Source organism: Vollenhovia emeryi, unplaced genomic scaffold, assembly GCF_000949405.1.
Source record: "Vollenhovia emeryi isolate VEMERY1.0 unplaced genomic scaffold, V.emery_V1.0 DF939123.1, whole genome shotgun sequence".
Classification (NCBI taxonomy): Eukaryota; Metazoa; Arthropoda; class Insecta; order Hymenoptera; family Formicidae; genus Vollenhovia; species Vollenhovia emeryi.
The window spans coordinates 2,209,473-2,233,226 of record NW_011967243.1 but is presented as its reverse complement, the minus strand read 5'-3'; the positions used below and the strand labels follow the sequence as shown (position 1 = coordinate 2,233,226).

The following is a 23,754-nucleotide window of genomic DNA, read 5'->3' as shown; positions in this document are numbered from 1 at the left end:
TACTTTTTTCCTGTACACTTCACCCTTCGTCCAACCTCATAAACGTCCGCGGGACTTTACTCTTATGCGTCTGTTGACTGTTGTGCTGATAACATTGTGGAAATGTTCAAAATGCACATTCACCTCGCATATTCACAAATGCCGAATATGCAGATACACTGTGTGTTTACGGTTTCTGCCGCTGAAGAACACGCAGAATTCCAAATCGTAAAGTGTTTTTTAAGGTTTTCGATACACTGCGTGAAAGTGGAACGCTTCCCAGTTGTTCATGTTTCATCTGAACGGGGACGTCAACAAAATGTGCTCTATCTCGGAAACAGTGGGGAATGGGACGTACATTCTTATGAACATTTTTGCTTGAAATGACCGACACCATCGCCTCCCAGAATATTGACCTTTCCTCCTGGGACACCCTGTATAACAAGGTATTTCAGTAATTCAAACGTATCAATCATTTTAGACAGAATCGCCGATGGCCTTTTGCATAGAAATTATTATTACACCGAAAGCACTTTACAAATTGATGCGCCTCGAGGTATATTTATTCGAAAAGCTTCGCGCATTATGCAATGCATAGGGAAAAATCTAACTGTGCGCTTTCGAGCAATCAATTAAACGAAATCAATTCAACATTGAAAATCCCCTAAGGACGTTTAATGCCTCCGACTGGGATATGCGCGAGATTCGGGAAAATTTTTAATTAAAATCCGCGATCCCCGCCTCAGGGAATCCGGTCCGTATTGTATTTCGCGGCTCCGATCATAGTAATTGGCGGGTTTGCCCGTAGGGACTGCGCGTCAGCGGGTACTTGCGCGTCGCAGACGAGAACGATTAGATCGCGCGCGAATCGGGATCCACGGGAATCAAGCTTGAACGTTATTATCCCGACTCCGATCGATAATAATACGAGTTATCGCTCGCGTGAATGGGACGGCAATCGCAAAAACCGGTCGGTCGGTTCCTCGTACGCGGAATACGTCACTTTCTTGCTCAACGGCGGGGCCATTAACCCCTTTCGCGCCCCGACGTGAATATCTCAAGAGAGTGTGCCACTTTGCGCGGATGATACAGTAAACAGTGCCATTAGAGCGCGTTTGAAGTCATTAGTAAATCGACTGCACTTATCCAAGCGATTTGTACAACATTTCGAGAGCGCGCGCGGACAACGATGATATTGCTCGAAATCTCTGCATCCGATTTCGAATCCAACGGCGATACAGCTGAAGATAAATTGTATCCATCATTTGTCGTGATGCATCGCTATTTCCTCGGCCGCTAACGAGGGAAAATCTCGGATGAAAATTAAACTCGGCCGTCCCGCGGGGGCCCATTGATAAACGCGCGCCTGCGTTTTACGATTTTAACGGGATTCCGAACTGTTATGATCGCGGGGCGGCGTCGCGCATCGCGATACGCGAAATAAAGCGCGTTCGCGCAAGGTGCACGCGGGGGAAGAAACACGGAAACGCCGTTAGCCGCTCTTTCAGATTCTTTTTCGACCGTCGGAAAAACTAACAAACAATTCGCGGCGGCGAACGAGGGAGAGATGGGGAACGAAACAAAAATAACGTATATATATTTGTTGCCCGATATCGCCGCGCCATTGAATGCCGCACGGCGCGATCGCGGCCCGCGAGCAGTGTCGATTTTAGCGATGTAAAATCGTAACGCGCAAACGAGCGAACGCGCGAGATCCGAGAAATAGGACGCCGCGAGAGCCGCGCGATCGCGCACCGTCGAACCGGTCGTTCCGTTCCCTACGAGCTACGAATGAACCGTCTCCGTTGAAGCGCTAATAACGACCGGACGTCGGCGTACCGGAATCGAGTCGACATTATTCCGCCATGAATTCAAAATTCACGCGGCCTGACTCGAATTTAACGTCGTTGGCACCTAATTGAGACCCTCTTTTCCTCCCTCCCTCTGTCTCTCTCTCTCTCTCTGTCTGTCTGTCTTTCTCTCTCTCCGCGCCTCTCTTTTTGCCCTGTCTTTGCACGCGAATTGATTTCCGGGCACTACTTTCTATTGTGCGACCGCGGAATATTATCTCGTTTCCAACGAACGACCGGGGGAGAAGCAGAGGAGAAGAGAAGGAGAGTGAAAAGCAACAATTTCATTTCTCGTATTCAGGTCGCGGCCGTCGCGATCGTCGCTTTCATAAGTTCGAATCTGCCGCGTTTAAAATCATCAGCGCGTCTCTCTCCGGGATACGAATAGAAAATATAATATCCTTTCCGAGCGCGTCGTCGTCTGCCCCGTGCCGATCGCACGCTGTATATTAATCATACTTATGCCCGGCCGTGTGCCAGAACAGTCACGTAACAGTGTCAGGCCGTATTAAACGCTGTTACTCGAATTAGTGGCACGGCACGGATATTTGCATAATCGAACTCTCGCAAGATCGAGCCGTTATCTCGGAAATTATCGAAATTTCCGCGGTTTGTCAAACGCCGAAATATGCCCCGCCGCGGTCCGTCGCCCCCGAGTCTATTTATACGCGCGAGATGTAATTAGATTTCTGATTAATGAGTTACTCTCGACACACCTGGCGTTTTCTCGCAAGCTTTAACACGGGGGGGGGGGGGACACGCCGGTATTCCAACTTTCAAACGTGCGCACATGCCTGGCGGAACTCCGCTTCCTCTCGCGAGTCTTTACTCGGTCCAGGATACGGAAAGGGGTGACAGCCGATGTGTCAAGTCCGAGATTTCATTTTACATAATGCCATTTCACCAACGGCTTCACCTAAACGGCGAGCAGCTGAAAGCGGCTCGCCGTTAACGTGGCTCGCGATCCCGATTTCGCCGCCCGATCTCGCGCGGACAAAGTGGAAGTGTAACTTCCGGCACGGACGTAAGATCCTCCGCCAAGTTTTCCGTGCAGCGGCACGTGACGGCAAGAAATTTTTCACGTGTTTGTTAACACTCCTGCGCGCGCGCAAACACGTGTGAAATAAGCCGTTCGTGCGCGACGGGTTTTTCTCGTGTCCCGCGAAAAATTCACCTTTGCGTGATACCGTGGCGTGCCGGGAAAACGTGCAACGCCGACGACCGCAGGTGGGTCTCCGTGTGAGAAATGGGTGCACCTCTTATAAAGCGGAGAAAGTTTTTCTTTTTTTTTCTTTCCTTCCCCTTTTCCGAGCAGCTACCGAGTCTCGATATAATCGACGGATGCGAAGACGGACGAGTGCGCCCGCGAAAACTTCCGCAAAACCAGCGCTTCCGAAAGCTCGCGAGAGGAGGGGGTTTCCTCGAGCGTTTTCAAATAAAAATATCCTTCGAAAGGGGCCATCCGTTTTAGTCCCCCGGGACGGTGAAATGTACAATTTTTAAATTCCTTTTGACCGGGCTTTTCCTCTACAAATGTCCACCAGCTCCGGTACGGTTTAAGGAAAGAGGCGTCGCTACTCGTTAAGCGCATTAAACACAGCAGGGTCTAGTGCGTACAAAATGTATATTAAATGTTAAATATGCGCGATTCATAAGAGTGAACGAGCGTGGCGCATTATCACGTTTAGCAATTAGACGGGCGCGTGTCCATATTCTCTGAGGATTTCGAGCAATGTAACGCGCGTTACGTGAGTTCCCAGAAATTAACTAAAAGAGAAAAAAAAGAGAAAGAAACGCGCGCGCGCGCACACACACGACGCGTCCGGTAAAATGCGTTACACATAATTTCGTGAGAAAGAGCCGCCGATCCATTGTTCTCCGAGCTCGCCGAGGTGAGAGGAAGACGGAAGCGGAGCGACTTCTTCTGGCGAATTATAATATGAGAAAGTGTACACAACTTTTCTACTCCAGCCGTATATTATTTCAGTCCTGGCCGACGGATATTGTATAATAAATAAGATTGCAATGATAGCGCGAGAAAGGGCGGCAGAAGGAAACGATCTAATTTGAATTCGCGTTACCTTCGCGACCGGTTCCGCCGCGGAGCCGCCCTCAACGAGCGGACAATTAACTCCGCGATTACGAGCGCGCGGATACCTCTCGTTTCTCTCGCGCCGGCTTACGTAATCGGGCCTCGTTTTCTCGTAAGGGACCGCGCCGTTCAATGACGGGCGTTTCATCGCGCGGCGGATGGAGAACCGAGCTCTCGGGCGTGAGAGACACCGCTTTAAAAAATGATCGATTCAATCGGCTCGCGCAATTATATCGGGAGAACGGGAGACGGGGAGACGGCGAACTCCGCGATCTTACCTAATCCCGCCCTCGTGCATTATTCATCGGCCGTGTGCATTGAACCGGCGCGGCGGGTGCGTGCGGCCGGAGCGTTGCACTTGCTCGTGCATCGAGGTCGCCCGCGCGATGACGAGGAGGCGGACGCGGCCGCGACTTGGAAACGTCATAACTTTCCCTTCATCGGGGAGCGCGTTCTTCTTCATTCCGGAGGCGCGACCCGTAGGAATCGGCGGCGCCGAGGTATGCATATTAAGTCGCACGCGCGCGTCCGTATCTAGGCAGCTGCGATCGACCTAGATCTTCCCACCGGCGCCTCCCCGGCATGAAAGCGCGCGTCGCGGGCGTGTCGCGTGTGCGTGCGAGACGACGGCGGCGACTCGCCCGATCCAATTCCACGCGGGGATTCCCGGGCCCGGTTGTCGCAACCGCGGCGACTCGCGACGAATTTTTCATTTCGCGGGACGGTGCGTAAATTGCTGCGGCCGGAGTTTCTGGAACGCGGCGAACTTATACCCGTCCAGCGCGCGTTGAAACGTTGACAAGCGCGTACCGCGAAACGAGAATCGCTTGGCAGAGTGTGTTGACCGTAACGTGGGATATCTCGTCGTCACACGCAGGCTCCGCGGAAACTATTTATCGCGCCTCGCGGGAAATAAAAGGCGAAAATTGCAAGTTCGTCGGCGAAACGCCGGCCACTTGCTTGGTCAGCTGCGCTAAGTTTTTTTGCAAAAAAGTTCCCTTCTGTGCAGTTGCGATTTTGTACGTTATCTCGGAATGTAATCGGCAGATGCAACGTTTTTGTCCCCCCAGCGTGCGTCGACTTGTGTATTTCTCCTGATATTCAAACGCGAGATACCCCGAGTCGAACATCTTGGCCTCAGCTTAGCCTCGTGTAATTTTTGAATTCAGAGCAACGAACCGATGTCTTTGTGTCGGAGAAAATATATCGAATTTTTTACCTCGGATAGGCCTGAAAAGAGTCGCTGTTTTCCTTTTAGCAGTAAAGAGGCCAATGCGAGTTTAATCAACAGAGGTTCGGTAGCTCCTCTTCGGCCTAAGCGGTTTCAAAGAGGGTGAAATGTTTTATTACATTAAAGTAGGTCCTTTTAAATAGAAGCTAAAGTAAATTTTCAGAATTAAAGATTCAAGGGAGGAGTAAAAATATAATGTCACCAAAGTAGGTTATCGCTGGTCTATGCAGGTGTACAGATCAATCTACGTAGGTGTAAATCCTCAAAAGTGTCAACATTTCGACTCGGATTGGAATGAGATTAAACACAATTTTTTACTCATCTGGGCCTCAAATTGGAGTTTCACACCGACTCCGAGGTCCAAATGAAGACAGAGCGAGAATAATTGAGGCCCACTCCGGGACCAAGTACTCGACTCGGGGCATTTCTCCTGATACTCAAGTGCGAGATACTTAAGCGTGAATCCAACCAAGTCCCCGGAGCTCGTCGCGTCCAGGTCGTCTCCGGTAAGAACGCGATTTACGCGGACAAACGTGCTGAACGGGCCCGATTGTCGATTATGGAAACGAGGGATATCGTGCGCGATATCTCTCGCATTAGCCGAAGAAAGTACAAACACGAAGGCGAAGGAGAAGGCCTCGTCCTTTTCGTTTTCTAACAGGACGGACCACACGTTTCACTCGGTCTCGCGACACGCTCTACGTGCAGCCGTTCGATGCAATTAATATAGCGTTCGCGATCATTAAATTTCTACCGAGGATACCGCACGGGACGTCTCTCTAACGAAATCTTTCACTCTTTCCACTATGAAAGCTAGATCGTTTCCCCCCCCCCCTCCTCCTCGCCCCAGACCGCCTGCTCTTGGACGATTTCGTCATTATGCGGCCACTCTCGATGCGTCACGACATCGAAAGTGTCCGCAGGTATGTATTTCGTCGCGAAGGCGTATCGTCATTTACTTTTACCCGGCCCGTCGACCCCGTGGAAGCCTTCGTGCTTCCACGAAACGCGGCTCGCGTGCCACATCCCGTTAGCGTTAACGCTAGAAAGCCGAGCAGCGGGGCAACGTCATTATCAATGCCGGAATCATTCGCCTGGACACCCTCCCCTCACCCCCCCGGCTGCCCCCTCCGCGAATGCGTTTCGAGAAAACCAGAAGTATAAATGTCGGATAAGCGAGCAAGAAACTCGTCTTTCTCTCACGCATATTAGATTTATTTAAGTATGCACGAATATGCGTGCGTTGATATGTATCCAACCACTTTCTCCTACATTCTTTACAATTCGTAGCCACAGAATCGGATTGCGCCGCTTACACCGAGGAAGTTCCCGGATCGAAGCAAATTAATGACGGGACGCGCGAAGCCCCACGAATTTTCTTCCCACGTTGAAAGGAGGATCGCAGCGGTCGGTTTAAATTTTACTTCCCCGCCTTTATCAGGTACATTAAATGTCTCTGTGGTTCAAACAGTGGTTTCTCATGACAGCTTGTGCAAATATTGACGTCGTAAATACAACTGTATTATTGCGCATTTCCGCGCGGCCACAGGCGCATTTGTTGAACAATAAAGCCAAGTGCGCATAGCGATCGCAATGAGAGTAATTAATCACGCTCTTCCGAATGTAATTGCATCAGATACAACTGTCGGACTATTTTCCAGTCGGCGCATATGTATTATGCGCTTTGTATAATTCGCGATGACGTTACGCGACATTAAATTAATTTCAGCGCTCGGTAATAGTTGTCCGCGTAATTGCTATGAAAATGTTGTCGCCGCCCGTAATCGATCGATATAATCTCGATCGACGGAATGAAGTTTGAATTAGAAAATTAAACCGGGCTTCCCTCGCCCCGCGACATTGAGCCGACGTTTTAATTATCCGTCGATGATTTCACGAGAGACTTTCCCCGGACTCTTTTTCCGCGCGGCTGACATCTGTGTGACGCGTTGCCGCGCGAAAATAAATCGCACTCGTGAGACAAGATGCCGGGAGTCTGACGAGTTCGCAATAACGCGGGCGAGTTGCATCTTGCGAGTGATATTCGATAACGGGACACGCGCGTGCGAGAGACGGAAAGCTAATTAAGATGAGATGCGCACGCGGCAAATTATAAGTATCCTGCATGTGTTATACTCGCTATCAGATCGCGAACGGATACGAGATTTTCCTTCCTGAGATCGAGATTCTACGCGCGATGTCCGCCACACGTGCGTTCTCTCTCTCTCTCTCACATTTTTTCCATTCTACTATGAATTTGTTATTAGAGAAAAGTACTCTATTACGAAACGGCAGGTTTCCAACGTTCAAATTCAATCACGGATCTTCCTTACGAAGCAACTGAATCTTGCACCAAACAGATCTCATTCCAGGGGCAATAAATTGGCAGAAACTCCGCTATCCCATATTAGGAACTTATCTCGTAATAGGGGGCTTGCCACTAAAATACATCATAAGCGCATCGATGCCGCAGCAAAGCTGCGATGTTGCACTGTATTGATGAATTTTTACAATTTATACAATTAATACTTATTTTATAATTAGCACGCGACGATGAGCCATTCATTGAACCGAAATATATAGAGAAAAGTCCGAGGTTTCTAATACGAGACCGTTTTCAACATCCAAATTCAGTCACGGATCTTTTCGCAACGACTGAACTTTGCGCCAAACAGATTTCATTCCAGGGGCAATAAAGTGGCGGGACCAACAGATCGATGTCTGTTAATTCGGCGGAAACTCCGCTGTCTAATATTAGGAGTCTCCCTCTATTAATATTATTATTAAACGGCGTTAAATGTACGATTAACGGATTTAAATTATTTCAACGAGTTACTCCCGGTGTTCTTTTCTCCGTCGATGCACGTCACAAGTTACGGAGGCACCGTAATCGATGTCAAATGGATATTGCGACGCATGATGTAATAATCTCGTTTGCATAAATTATACGTAACCGTGATATGCCATTATCGATCTAACATACACCGCAGACGGCCGGTCTATTTGATCAGGAAGTTCTCCTGAACTATAACATCGCGTACGTTCCACGTACAACTCGCTTTAGCCACCAAGTTAAACAGCCGTCAGATTTTGATAACACAAATATGTTCCAATTTACACGCCCGGCAAGTCGTGCGCACACATCGCGGCACGTAACGCTTATTAAAATCAGTTTATCGAGTTTGGCGAGTTACCGTGAACCGTGTTGCATCACGGGATAAGAGATCGTTAAGCGAACTCCCGTTTACTTACACAAATCGCGGCAAAAGCTGCTCGTACTCGTCGCGCAAAACCGTAAGAAATAATTGTCTTCGCGACCAACGGGAAAGACATCTGAATTATCTAACGTGCGTCGGAGCAAGGCGCGATCGACCCGGCCCCGCCAGGTACTATCGAATTCCTCGCTCCGTTTCGAGCATTATCGAGTCCCTCGCTTGACATTTTCGCGCGTTATCTTACCCTGCCCCTTTCACTTTTCTGTAACGAGCGAGCTTTCCAGTAACGAGTAATATCACGTCCCGTTTTATGCCGCATTTTGTCGCAACGAGACCTGCCGCGCGTTCGTATTACAGTGAAAGTATTCCGTACTCGAGAGGGGAAAACTCCTCTCGCGTCGCCGCCGCCTCCTTGTGATCACGAACCGCCCGTGATCCTCCGGTAATTCGCGTGGCCTAATCGCTGATGCGGCTTGTTATTTGCTCGTTAACGCACACCCCATGTAATCCGATGTATATTGCGCGCGTGCAATAGAACTCTCGCGGATCATCGGCGGAAATCTCCCTCGATTTTCCCACGGCGCTCCGCGCTTATGTCGTCGTTACTAAAAGGGAATTGCGCTTTATGTAACTCCTCGAGTAAAGCGAGGAATCGGAAGAAGCACATCGGGGCGTAAGTAGACCAAGCGTTACGCTATTACGTCGTGTAAAATTATTCTCCCTATTCGTGCCGCAAAATGCGCTTACCATTTTCCCCGAGTGGAAGCCTCCGTAAGTCCCGCCGCGCTGTTTTCGCGCGGAAATTTAGATAGCCTCTCGTACCGGCCCCGATTTAAATCCCCCGGGGGATCTCCGCGCCGGCCGGACGCCCGTCGGATTTTAATTGCGAGCTCGCGAAATTTTCATCGCGTCGCTCTCGAGAGCGCGGAAGCCGCGCCGGAGCCACCCCGAAGCCACGCCGCGGCTAAAGGCTTAATTACCTCGCCTTACCGTTAATCTTCTATCTGTATTGGCAAACGAACGTGCAGGATACGTACGTTCAAGACGCCGCGATGCGCGACGAGGTAGATCCGTTATCGCGAACAAGACATCGAACGCTGCTCGTCATTGTTACGACGGAGATCCCGACGGTTGGCCCACGCTCGGGTCTTGGGAAACGCGGCTCTTTTTCAGATACGCGCGTTGCGAAACGCGCGCCTCCGGGTCTAGCGCGTCGCGCGTCGTGCACGCGAGCATCTCCAGGGGACACCGGGACCCCCGAGAGAAAGAGAGAGGCGAGGGGATGCGGAGACGACGGCTGCTCGAAGAGCGGCTGGTCACGCAGTCGCTTTAGGCGGGATTTCATCTTCTTATAAAAACAGCAGGACGCGCCGCGCCGACCGCGCCGGTGCGTGCCGTCCAATTTATCTTTTCCCGTGTCATCATACTTAACCACCGGTCAGTTCGCCTCTTCCGGAGAGGAGAGTCCGGAAGCGCGGCGATTTTGCAAGAGCCTTTATCTCCGGCGACGTCAGGCTTATCTGACGTTAGCGTTAAATCAAATCTGCTTACCTCACCTCCGCGAGATCATCCCGATATTATTCCACCGCGAGATAAAGGCGGAGGATAAGTCTTCCTGGGATACGCGATCGAACGCGCGGTGTATTCAATTTTATAATAATATTCACTCGGCGAACAGTCCAGAGCCTCGCGCGGATAACACAAACTGTATCGGGGAAGAGGAGGTACGCGAAAAGGATCAAGCTTTTTGGTCGGCGTTAACATGCCTCGGTGTCGAATTTGGTGGAGACGCTTAGAGACTAGGGAAGTCCAGAATTCAAACCCCTGGCTGAGGTAATATTTCTCGCGAGTGAATTTTCCGTATCGAAACACCGGCCGGTTAATGTCGACTAAAAAGCTCGATCGTCGTTACTTATTGCCGGCGGCCTAAAGAGATCTCTATGCTTTAACAGAAGGAAAGTAAAGTGCGAGCGGTCCGATCCTCGCGGAACTATTACCGTTATAACATACTTATTTTTCCAACGCAACCGAGTACCGGCGGGGCCACCCAAGTGCTCGCATTACTTTTCCGTTCTCATTACGATCGTAACCGCGAGATCTCTGTTACCGTACAGTTCGGCGTAACGCGCATCGGGAGAATCCTCAATCTTATCAAAGATAAAACGAATGGGAAGAGCGGGGGGGGGGGGAGGGAAAAACTGCATTGTGTGTCATCGCCGGTAATTGCCGGCTTGCAACCGTTCGCGAGCACTCGAAGCGGGATCGAGAGTAGCAGCGCGAGCGACCGCAGGCCACGATCGGCGGCAGATTAAAACGTCGCTATTGTTGCGACTAGACCGCAACAATAGCGTCATATCCGCGCGCATAACGCGGGAACGTTTTATCGCCCGGGTCGGGCCGTGTTAAAACGGCAACGCGAGCCCGGTTTTACGGCAAAGTAATTGACAATTAATGCGCGGGCCCCCGCTGCCGCCGCCGTGCGCCAAGTGGAAAGCGAAAGGCCGAGCGAACCAGAGCGTGACCCCTTCGTGAGATCGGGTGCGTTATTCGCGGAAAAAAAAAGAGCGGCCTCTGAAATGGTATCGCGCACGCCGGTCCGCGCCTTTCCCGACCGGCCGTTTACCTTTATCTTACTTTTATCTGCCTGGCGCGAGCCATTTGCACGGACATCTGTCATTATTTCCGTGGCGCTTATAACGATTTGGATTCCCTTTGAAATCGCGCCCCGCGCGAATGTTTCGCGCACGGCAGATTTGCGTGCTCGATAGAGAAACGGAAGCGACATGGCAGTGTTCGTCTTGAAAAAAAAAATTTTTTTAATAGGGCGAAATAAGCGAAACGTATCTCGTAAGGATGTGCCGTCGGAAAGGAAATTATTTGGCTTCCAATTTTCTTCCGTAGAGAGATAAGAATGCTGGCATTACGGGCTCGCGTTTTAATTCTTCATTTAAATTGACTTTGCGTCAACCGAGTTACGGGTTAAATAACGTAAAGTTTGATAAGAAACCGAACGGAGAGCACGGCCTGGGATCGAATTAGAACTGGACTCGAGTTTCTCTCTAACACTTTTCCCGCGCGCCGGTAATTCCGTGGAAAAAAGGGGGGAAAGAAAGAAGAAAATCTTTACAAACGCCGGAACACCGCCGTTTACCAAGTACGTCTTTCGAAGTACGTGCGTTTCAAGTCAGCACACTTTACGTTCTCGCTTTTCGGGGGCCCGTGTTAAACGCAATTTTGCTTTACTTTGTGAAACGGCGGCAATAATAACCTATCGGGACAAATATCACGGGTTTCTCTGTCCCCTTGTTAAAGCGGCACGCGCATAAAGCAAATTTCAATCCATTAATGCTAAAAGGCTACTCTAGTGCGTCTATCTTTCTGCCGATATAATGCACTTGCACCGTTTGAGCTGCAGAGCATGGCATTCGCAGTCAGTGCATTCCGGGCGCATTAATTGGCGCACGGCGAGGCGAGGAGGTTTGCCGGGAGGTGTGTGTGTGTGTGTGATCGCTACATCGTTATACCGTATAATAGCACCGTGAGAAGAAATTACCGGCGATAAAAATCGCCGAAGACTCGTTCGCATTGATGTCAAGTTGTAGCGGTTCTCGCAGACAGAACGGAACCCGAGCTCCCGCTCCTTGAAATTGCGAAAGATCGTAGAAAGTGCATTCCTGGCGTTTGGAAATCGATTTTAACTCTACGTCAAGGTCGCCGGATGTAGGTAAGAAAAATCAGCATGTAGATGCAAGGAAGCTGGCTGTCAATATCGACGCCTATTTCGAGAACGAGGAAACGGAGAACTACGCCATCGCAAATTAATTAGCTTGATCTCATTCGAGAGCGTTACGTGCATGGAATAGAATATTAAATTAAAGTTGTAACGACCGTGTCATAACATCTGTCCCGTTAAAAATAGAACGCTCTTACTTAACCCTTGGGCAGTTGAAAGACATAACTATACTAGCTTTAAATCAGAATTGTATTTTGCATTTATAAAGAAGCTAAATTATAGAGGAAAGTCCTCTATTATAGGATAAGCTCCCAACATGAGGCAGCAGGATTTGTGCTAAATTAACAGTGAAATCTGTTCGGTGGAAAATTCATTGTTAGATCGTGTAATCGTCGTGAATAAAGATTTGTGATTAAATTTTGACAGTGAAAACCTGCTACCTCGTGTTAGAACTTATTTATAAACTGCTAACTGTACCGATTAAAATTCACTAGTTCAGTTTGTATTGTACTTTAGTTCACATTACGCTCGACGGCAGTCGAGCAAACCATGCGTGTATAATCATAAAAATCAAAGGCAATAGCTTTGCGAGTTCTCTCGCAATTGCAATCAACTCGTAAACAGGTTATGCAGAAAGGGGGAAAAATCCTTGAATAATTTCAACTCGAACAAATGCACACATAACGAAGAAAAATGAATATTCTCACTCGACTTGAACTTCGTTTCACGTTAATGCACGGCCTGCCACGTGTAGCAGCAGCAACGTTACTGTCATTCATCGTCAAACCTTTCAAGAACTGAATATCTCAGACGCCTCCTCACAGTTGAAAAATTCCATCTGAATCCAACTCTTTATTTAATAACGCGAAATAGTCCAGAGTGTTCCCTCCACTCGCGTTCGCGTGATAATAAATTGAATTTACGAGGCAATCGGCAGCGAAAAATGAGGGCCTAGTCAAACTGCGCGCCGGCTTATAACGCCCCAACTCCATTCATCATGCCAGTCATGAAATGCATCAACTCCTTCGGGAGGCTTAGACAGCGACATTTATAATTAATTCATCCGCAAACCGGCTTGAAATTTAAATGCAACCGGGCTCTATCGATTTCTCGTATAGCAGCTGCTTCTGACCGCGAAGGTGGCAACACCAAACGACACCAGCAGGCGCAATAATCGACGGATTGTTTTTATCTCCCACCTGTGACACCGTTTCTCAAACAAAGGAGAGAGAAATAAAGCGCGCCTCTAGCTATTTTTAAATAAGCAAATAGACAATCTAAGGAACTTTATCTTTAAAATATGAAGAAAATAAGTTATCCATCGCGTGCACAGATCCGAATGTTATTTTTAGAATTTCTAAAATACAAACCTTGCTAAAAACAATTGGATTCTAAAACGAACGGCAGATTAGAAAAACATAGGGAAAAGTCCCCTATTACGAGATAGGAGCCCAATGTGGGACAGCGGGGTTTCTGTTAAATTAACAGGCGTCATCAGTTGATTTCATCAATTTATTGTCCTCGGAGAGAAGTCCGTTTAGTGGACAATTCACTGTTAGATCGTGTAATCGTAAAAGAATTTGGGTGTGGAAAACCTGCTGTCTCATATTAGAATCCTATCTCTAGTGTAACAGAGGACATTCCTCTGTATATTTCGGTCGAATGAATAGCTTAGGTAAGTGTTAATTGTATAAATTGTAAAAAAAAAAACGTATCCAAATGACCATTCAGAGCCGTGCACAAACGTTTAGTGGAAATATGCATGTAATTACAAATTACGGCCTCGCATAATTAACCGCGTGCGCGCGAAATCGAGTATCCGGTCGATTATTGCGCGAGATAGAAGAAATATCGTTCCCGTGCAATTTTCGTACGGCCGGGCGCGATCGTATCGCTCAACGCGGGTTTATAATTACATCGAAATCGACGGGCGACGATGGCTTTGCGCCAGCCAATTGAATTGCCGCGGCGATACTGCGCGAACTAATTTCTAGGGCCTCGTTATTAACGTGCGGCTATCGACTAAATGAAATTTCGATCGAGTGAGAGCGACACGCGCTCGCGCGACACGCCTCACTAAATATCGCGCAACTTTTACCCGCTCCCGCCTGAGATTTTCTGCCACGTGGCGGCAGCGGGAGAGACGCCTATGCAAAAGTCAGCGCAATTCGTGCGCACCCCCCGACGCTTAATGAATGAAGAGAAAGTGGCGTGCTTTTTGCATTACAAATTTCCCGCGCCTAGCTTTTACTATTTTACATAACGCGGATTGTGCCTCCTTTTTATTATGCACAAAACACCAGTTGCGAGGGTCCTCGTTGTACGCATCGAGCTTACCACTTCATAGAATTTTCGCCATTCCCGTTTATTTATTTCTCTGTTATATCCTCGTTATACACGTACGCTTGCGAAAGATTTAATAAGCAATATCGCCATAACTGTATCTAAATTTCCGTTGCAATTTCATAATCCGCGGTAGCCTCGGCCGTTACGTCAAACATTTGCGGTAATAATGGGGCAGTTAGCAATTTACCGCGCTACCCCTCATGAATATTAACGTTTACTAACGACTTTGTAATATCCCGATATCCCCGCGCGATATTCTCCCGCGTCTTTTTCGCGCACTCGCGGGAGCGAGTCAACACTGAGCACCCGAGTAATTCAAAATTACGGAAATCGGGCCCGCGCGCGCGCGTTTCACGTATACTTTTCAGAAAAGCGCGCGCCGTACAAAAGGCATCTGCGTATCACGGCAAATGCTCGTAAAAAGAGAAATCCTCCCTCCTTCATGGATTTCGCTATTACCGCGATTTAAAAATGAGAAAACAGCACGGAAACGATTCGCGAGATTATGATAGATGCACGACGCTTTCTATATCCTTCCTTTCTCTGCGCGATACGTTACACTTTTCTCGTGCTCATGTTTTAATAGTTAATTCGCCTTGATGCGTGATGAAGTATGGGCCGCCCTACTTATATCTCGGATGTTGATAAATGCCATTTTTCGTGAAGCCGATTCTATCCCGCGGAAAGTAGCAGTTTCGTGTCGTAAATCGAGATCTTTATTTCAAACACAAGAGATCTTTATTTTAAGTGCAGACATTTTTACTTTCTACCAATGCAATGCATTATCTCGCATCTATTAAACGTTTATTTATTGTTAGGAATGTTTTAAGTAAGACACGTCAGAAATAATGTCCATTGATAATTGCCATTCTTGTTGCAGAATTCTCGTAAATGACCTCATAGACTGCCACGATGTCGTCAATATTATTATTGAATTGTAAGTGTACTTTCCACTAGTCCAACCCCACAGAATCTTCTATTCGGCACATGTGCCCTGGTAGAAATGTATGCAGTTTCTCTAGACACCCTCCCAGTGTGTCTAGTATTACTGCATTTTTATTAGTTCTACTGCGTAGAACAATACTGCGTAGAAAATGGACAAGAATTTGATACAGTTTTATTTATCAGTGCTGAAACAGGTTTCCTGGTAAAAATATATGCAGCTTAGACATTTGCCCGGCTATTTTGTCTAATATGAATAGATTATCATTTATTTATTAAAGTACTTATTGTCTTGTTCTTGTTCAGCAATTGGGTTCAGATTTTGCGCATCTTTTATGTGCGGTAACCGTAAGAAAAACGTTAAACGTCTTGATTGGGATTTCAAGTAGTCTTCTCAGTTACTAGACAAAAGTTAGTACAACTGTCTAGCAACTGCTCAAACAATGCATGACATTTCTACCAGGGTGTGTACGATTTTTTATTTATTTTACTCGAATCGTACAGGTGTTCTGACGGCGTGGCTGTTCGTCGCCATAGGAGCGATTACCGTGTCGATAGATCGTTCGGACATTAAAACCGTAAGTGCGACCAATATAAAATATTTCTGTCCTACATTATTATCGTTATTTATCAGTAATTGTAAACAGTACTACATTTTCGCATCCACATAGCTTACTCTTACACTTTCCTTAGCACCAACGTTTAACAGCCAAGGTATTTAAAATGCCGAGCAGAAAGTTACGACAATAATAGCATTCTTTGAAGTCCTTCGTAACGAAAAATTGCTTTTAAATATTTTAATTCGCTCTGACATTAAATTTTCTTGGTTCTTCTCTTTTCGCTCCACCGCTATCCGAATCTCGTTCTTTATGTACTCAATCAATATTGTACATACAGTCTTTCTTATTTGGATTCTGTTTACGTTCTATTTCATATCTATTTCACGTTTTCTTATGCGATTTTTCTATTTCTTTTTTATTTTGCTCATCTCATTGTTTTACGGTCCAGCCACCTTGTGCTCTAATCATCTTATTTTTTACTACGGGCAACACAGTAGCGGTTTATCTTACGCGAATATCTCTTTTTCATTCATGTTCCCTATAATTATCTGAACGATCGTAAACCAATCTTGTATGTACGCAATAAAGTTATTGAAGTTGATATTAGCGCAATTTTATGCCATAAAACTAGTCACGTTTTTTATTTCATATCGAGTTCTCTCCGTTTTTATTTCATTGACGTTTTATGACAATCGGAAGTACGTGAGGATCCTGATTTACTGCTGGGGAAACGGAAGTTGGGATATCGCTGGAAGATAGTTCGCTCTGCCGAGGACGATTACCTTTACGAGCGTCGCAGGGCGCACGCACGTTCGTTATTCGCCGGCGGAATATTCCGCGGCTCTAAATTCGATTTCGCATCGTTATTAAAAGTATTAGTGGCGCGCCAATAAAATTCGTAGTTTATCGCCACTGCAAGAACGGGCTTGGGAAAAGTAATTCGGAAATCGCGTGCCCCTAAAGCATCGCACACACTTATTTTCTGATTACACAGACCGCCACTTGCCGCTGATGCGATGGCGGGGAAGAACAGTCTCACTTACGATTTTCTCGGACCTCGGTCGCGGTGAAACTGGAACAGGAACCATTCCATTAACCTCTCCAGGAAGTTCGAGTATCGCGTTACCATTGTTGTCGTCGTTATGGCGCGAATGAAAGTTGTGTTTGATGCACCGTGCAGGGAATGTACACGAAAGCTTTACAAGGCTACATAAGTGCCTCCGTCGCGACATACCAGTCTAATGGATCATTAGCCGAAAGTTTTTCGTTACAGAATAAATACAATAGAATTAAGAAAGTAAAGAGAATTAATTATACGAAAGAAAGGTATTCTTTAAGATATGTGTAACATTGTTCCAAGTTAGGAAAATCAGATGAACACGCGCAAATTTTCTCGACTTGATTATCCTCGGTATTTAATTTCGCAACGATTAGACGCCCGAATATATTCGATACGTATATTCTGAAATCTCCGTTTCGACAACTAGAGCTCAAACTTTGATCCGCAGCCACCAACACGATCGTCGATGATCGCGAATGGATGGCGACCTCTGACCAATTCCTACGAGGAAACGATCGGCACTAACGTGTCGCCGTCGAGCCACCTAGAGAAGAACGTCCAGGTTCACCCCGTCCTGAGCAAGTTTCAGGAGCACATGGCGACTTCGGAGAAACTGAAGCCGCTGCGAAAGGGCAAACCGCCGGTCCACGAGTACAGTCCGCCTAGTATACTCGGTAGTTTCACGGTGTTTGGGCACGCGGCGACGAAAGCGCGTGGCGAAACCAAGACGCCGAGCAAACACGTGGCCACGGAGACCCGGGAGTACACGTTCCTGATACCGCCGCCCAAGGACGCGTATCGTTTCGAGGTGAACCAACACCGCAAGCCGATCGTGCGCGAAACCCCTGGCTACTTGCCGAGGCAGCCGCCGCAGGCCTACGTCGCGGCGCAGAACGTCCATCAGCAGCCACTGGATAGCGTACGCGCGGCGACCTATTTCATCAAGGGCTTGTCGAGCAATCGCCCTTACGTTCCGCCGTTCGCCATGCCGCAGGCGCTGCAGCCGCCGCAGCTGCAGCCGCAGTCGCCACGCCAGCCGGAAAAATCCCGAGTTCCCGAGTTCGAGTCCCTGAAGGTCGCCAACAGCGCGAAACCGTACTTCCAGCCGCCCGGCGCGGAGATCCCGGTCGATTTCGGCAAGCAGAAGATCAGCGGCAACGACGGCGACGCCTACGACAGATACCAGGCCCAGTCTCACGCGCAGGTGCTAAACTCAGCGAGCAGCGGCAATTTCTACAGCCAGGTGAACCATCCCCCGAATCATTACAAGTCCACCTACGAGCGAGACCCGGCCTTCCTGGTGCACGAGAGCCACGAGATCAGTTACGTGACGCCACCCGGCTCGTACAACGCGTACAGCTTCCGGCCCTCGTTGCCCTACGAGACTCTGCTGCCGCCCGCGATCTACTCGCCCTCGTCAACGCCACCGTCCACCACCGCCGTCACGCGGAACCCCAACAAATTCGGCCAGACTAACGACGCGGCTCAGGATCACTATAATAAACGTCCGAGCGCGGGCACGCGTAACAAGCAGGAAAAAGGCGGGCAGACCGAATTGCCGAACCCCAGAACCACGAGCACTTATTACGTTGCGGAGCATCAGGAACTTACGCCGCCCACGTGGCCGAAGAGCAAGTACGCGTCCGACATTAACGAAGTTCTGCCGAAGGAGAATCCACCGGGCAAGTTCAGTCAAGAGGTTGTAAACCAGAATCAAATCACGCAGGGTCCGAAGATCGTGTACCATAGACCGCAAAGCTCCTTCGAGCCTGTTGAGGTTTACCAACCGACGCCGATACCGGGTTACGAGACACCGGAGAGCATCTCTCTCAAGCACTTCAACGAGCAACAGTTTCTGCTGCAGCAGCAATTGCTGCTGCGCGATCGGCAGAGACTGGCGGAACAGGACCGTCAACAGAAACTGGAGCTCGAACGGCAGCAGCAAGAGGAGCTGACGAAACAGCAGAAGGAGCTTGATCAACTTACGCAACAGGAGAAAGAGGAGGAAGAGGCGGCAAGACTTGCCGCGGAATCCGCGAAGAATCAGTCGCAGGAGATCGTCAAGATCTCGGGCGAGACGCCGTACGCGATTCAATTGGCGCAGTTCGAGCCGCAGGTCACTACAAATGGCAATATTCTCGTGTCGGAGCCTGGTATTTACAACGTGGAACAGCTGAGACTCCAGCCTCAGGTAACATCCCATTTTATAATTCATCACTCACTCTGCCGCTTTGATTAAGTAATGAATTAATATCATGAAAATTAAACGAAACGAAATACTAATAGCGAATTCGATGGCTCGCACCAGCGCGCACTGGGTGCACACTAAAGCCTGTTTACGGTCAATTTTTACATTTAACTTTGCCCTAGATACACGTTCAAAAAGTATTTAGCCAAAAAGTGATCCGCATGGATGCTATACAGATCATTTTACTGGCTCCGAAATATTTCCAGAGATATTTAAGACATCTTTAAATATAACAATTGAACTGTAAACAAGCCTTAGTGTACACTCAGTGTGCACTAGTGCAAGCAACCGAACTCGCTATAAGTCATACGATTCTTTCAGCGAAAAAAAACCAATATTTTCTTATTTAAATCAACACTGTCCAATCAAACGTTCGATAACTCTATTAGCTATTCGGTTCGCCGCAGAGTATAAAAAAACGTCTTCTAAATTGTCAATCGTAGGTACCCCAGATCCCGGAGAATCAGGTGAACCAGAATTATCAATACCAGCAGCACTACCAGACCGGGTATCAGGAGCAACAGGTCAATTATCGCGAGCCTCAAACCGAAACACGGCCGTACCGTCCACAGAAACCGTCCCGCGACCCGCAACGCCGCAAAAAGCCGGCGACGGTTGCGCACGAGCACTCGGCGACGGAGCCGCCGAGCCAGCCGCCGGAAACCGCCATTCCCTTGACCCTATACGCGGAGGAAGTGCCGATTCAGACGACGGCGGCACCGGAAGTGCAAACCCCGCCAACGATCTCGACGCAGAGATCGAGAACTCGTCGGCCGGCCGCGCCGGCTCGACGACGGAAGCCCGCGACGACCACGCAGGAGTCCATCACGACGTCTTACCCGGAGGAGGACTTCCTCAAGTACAACAGGGAGGACGTGCAGCACAATCAGCACGATTCCTCGCGAAGAAGGCGAATAAAGCCCACGCAGGCCAGCTACAACGAGGACGCGGTAACGGAGAGGAGGGGTAACGTAAGAAAACGACCGAGTCATCGGACGAAAGTGAGCCAGGACGAGTCGTACGATGCGCATCTCGTCACGGAGAATGCGTACGCCTCCCTAAATTCTTACGGGCAGACCACGGAGCCCGCGCCGAGCTACAACGAGAACGACCAGTTCGCGACGAATCAGCCGAGCGTTTCGTACGAAACGAGCCAGCCGGTCAATCAGTATTACGATTATGCCTCGCGACAGAATGAGGGATACCGCGAGGATCAACGCGAGGATCATCGCGAGGACAGCGCCGTGCCGGAACAACTGCCGGAATATCTCGCGGAGATCAGCCGCGGCAAGGTCGAGGACTATAACGCCGATACTCGTCAGCAAAACGTGAACGTCGTTACTAGCATACCGCTGGAGGATCTCTACGTGAAGACCGACGGTAATTATTACGACCGCGCGACAACGGACGGGTCGGTAACCGCGACAACGGCGACGACGACGACGACGACAACGACGACGACGACGACTACCCCGCAACCGGCGACGCAGCCCCCTCAGGTCGCCACCTCTACGTCGAGATCTCACAAGATCCGCCCGTTAAGATACGGCAACGCCACCCGACCGCGCTTCAGCATCAAGGATTACAAGAGCCGCATGGATTACAAGAACAGACTGTCCACGACGGAGGTGGCACCGACACCATCCGGCGAAGCCTTGACGCGCGGCCCTCATACCAGACAGAGGACGTCGAGTGCGAAGAGCCAACAGGCGCAATTGGCGAGCGATGCCGTCCGCGAGACTACTGGTAGATACAAATACGTTTCCCGGGTGAACTACCGGACTACTACGTCGTCGCCTGCGGCCGCGAAAGACCACGAGCGATACTCGGAGGAGAGCGTATCTTCCACGACCGAAAAGAACAACAGATTCGTGCCGAAGAGGCGGCCGATCAGCGGAAACGTTTATCGAAGTAGAATCGCCTCTACCACGGCCAGTCCCACACGATCGCAAATTAACGGCGAGGCGAACGCCAGGCAGAGTTCGGTGCGACCCGAGAACGTGTACTCGTCATCGATACGCAGGCGGCCGGTCATGAAGAGCAGGCTGCACAAGGAGAGCAACGCGGCCACGGCGTATCCGGACAGCAAGCGGCAGGAGGACCCTACGGAGATGGCCGCCGAGGAAACCAGTTTCTATTCAACCTCTTCGTCGACCAGTCGCCTCGTAGGCAACGAGATCATCAGCGAGAAGGGGGAGGCCGCGTCGCTCGACGGCCATCCGGTGAAACTCGGCGTGCAGGAGAGCAAAAACCAAGGGGAGACAGCTTCGCGGAACGAAGAGACGAGAGCGGCGGCACCGACCGACACGGCCTCGGCCGAGGACAATCGCGGACGGACCTCGGCGGACGAGACCGAGCAGACGAGTCGAGTCGAGGAGCCGGAAGTCCCCGCGACCGCCGTAAGCGAGGGCGACGAGACACGGGAGGCCGGAGAATCAGAGGCCACGACCAAGTTCGACGTGCGATCCGACGAGGAGGAATTGTTCGCCAAGGCGTCGCAGAGCGTGGCGGACCTGACGAGCTCCGCCTCCGCTCTGTACGACAAGCCGGGCATGTTCAAGGCGGTCTCGCCGGAGAGCAGGCTCGTCTCGTCGCAGTTCAAGATCACCACGGACGAGCCGACGCTGCCCATCGAGGCCTTCTTCCAAGAGCTCTCGAAGAAGAACTAACGACTCTCAGGGTAAATCGTTCTGCCGCGAGCGAACTGTCATCAAGTCGTGACGCGCACGCGATCGACAATTCTGTGCTTCGAGGAGCAAGGGGAGACCGTAGCTCTCTTCGTGAGACATCCAGGATTTGCTTTCGGTGATAGATGGTTTCGTACAAGATTTTACATTTGAAAAGAAAACAACATTATGCGGGAAAACAGACCTGCAGATTTCTCGAGGCGTTCTATTACCGGCCTTCTAGCTAAACGTAGAAAGTTTCGAGAGACTGGAGGAACTTGAATACTTCGCATGTACCGTAGTCTTACGTACTTAATTCCGCTTCTAAATTATTGTCATCGCGCTGTCATTTACGTCGTAAAAAGTTAGAACGCCGGAGGCGCGTCAAGCGCTTCTAGCGCACAACCATTTCGAACGTACTTTCCTATAGATATTAGAAAAACAAAGGGATAATGATTAAAGCGTCACAGCAAGAAGGGTCTGGAAAAAGCGCTGCTGCTCGATGCAACTGACGGTGGCAGTCGTGCTTTTTCTCGTTCTGGGAGAGAAAGCTCGGCAGGACATTGCGTGTGCAATATCTGTAAAAAAGCAAATTATACGACCTACTCGTGTCCTGTAGCAATAGCCTTCGTATACGTTCTTTTTATATATCTTTGCGTTAGGTTATTCATAAAAGAGAAGATACCAAAAGTAAATTTCACGAATTAGGCAATATAACATCATTGGTAACGCCTTATTAGTGTAAGCATGCGAATCATCCCATTGCGTAATTTATTTAAGAGATCATTCCCTAAATCACTTCTCGTCGTCACTTTTCGTGACATCGGAATAAAGAAACTAACGAACGCTACGAGATATATTGTAAATATGAATGCGTAGCATAGAACTTTCAGCTATCCCCTGGGCAGAAAGTCGGCTTCGAATTTTCTATGAAGCGATACTTTAACCCCTTCGTGACCGATGCTTTGGGTTTTTGTTAGTTTGTCTTGATATAATGGCTTTTTCCAATAAATGCATGCTATCATTAAGTCTTTTTAAATTTTATAAGTGGGACTTATATGTCCAAGTGGTCATAAAAGATTATCGAAAGATATAGCAAAAATTATTGTTATAATATAAAGTATAACACGGTTTCTCCGAGTTTTGTAAAAGCCTCGTACTTTTTAGGGATTGAAAATAATCAGCGCGAAAACGCTGTCGCATACTGAATTGATTCGTTACAATTGAATTGTTATAAAAAAATTTTTCATCAAGATTCCATCCTGCCTAATCTTGTATTTATAAGTTTGTATGCCGATATATGTATATTAGCTTTATGTCTTTGTACGTGATTAAAAATTTTAGAAATACGCGTTATAATTATTACGTTTTTTAAAAATAATATTACTTTGCCAATCAATTATTAGAAATTAATTATTAAGAATAAAATTTGTACGCAGAGAAAATCGAATCCGAGAAATTACAAAAAAAAAATGCATTCATACAATGTCCTAAAGCACACATATTACATAACGTAACGCGGGCGAAGTTAACGATACAATCAATACGTTCATTGTTCGTATGCGTTATTTATATGTATTTATATCTGTATATGTAATCGTTTTATATTGTAAATAAATGTATCGGATTATTTAGATAAAACGAAGCGAACGCACCCTAAGACTTACCTCGGCCGGCGATTGGAAATTAAGGAACGCACGCCGAGCTACGAAAGGACCAAGCGCATTAATAAGACAACGTCGTTTGAAACATCGTAATCACCATTTGATTTAATAATTCGTTTAATATCAACTCTATATTTGAGTTACGGCGAATGGTTACATACGTATAAT

General features: G+C 48.4%; 1 protein-coding gene across 1 annotated transcript; it reads left to right on the top strand.

Moving 5' to 3' along the window:
* The first annotated feature begins 15,285 nt into the window (after positions 1-15,285).
* Positions 15,286-23,263, top strand: LOC105569671. Its single transcript, XM_012026313.1, has 4 exons — positions 15,286-15,383; positions 15,893-15,966; positions 17,457-19,199; positions 19,700-23,263. The coding sequence occupies exons 1-4, from the start codon at positions 15,359-15,361 to the stop codon at positions 21,923-21,925; spliced, it is 4,068 nt and encodes a 1,355-aa protein (XP_011881703.1). The 5' UTR covers positions 15,286-15,358; the 3' UTR covers positions 21,926-23,263.
* The last annotated feature ends 491 nt before the right edge of the window (positions 23,264-23,754 follow it).

Excerpts from the sequence above, each read along its gene's own strand:
- LOC105569671 (XM_012026313.1), top strand. The coding sequence starts at position 15,359 with ATGTCGTCAATATTATTATTGAATT. Across the intron at positions 15,967-17,456 it reads ATCGTTCGGACATTAAAACC|CCACCAACACGATCGTCGAT; the intron begins GTAAGTGCGACC and ends TTTGATCCGCAG. Across the intron at positions 19,200-19,699 it reads AGCTGAGACTCCAGCCTCAG|GTACCCCAGATCCCGGAGAA; the intron begins GTAACATCCCAT and ends TGTCAATCGTAG.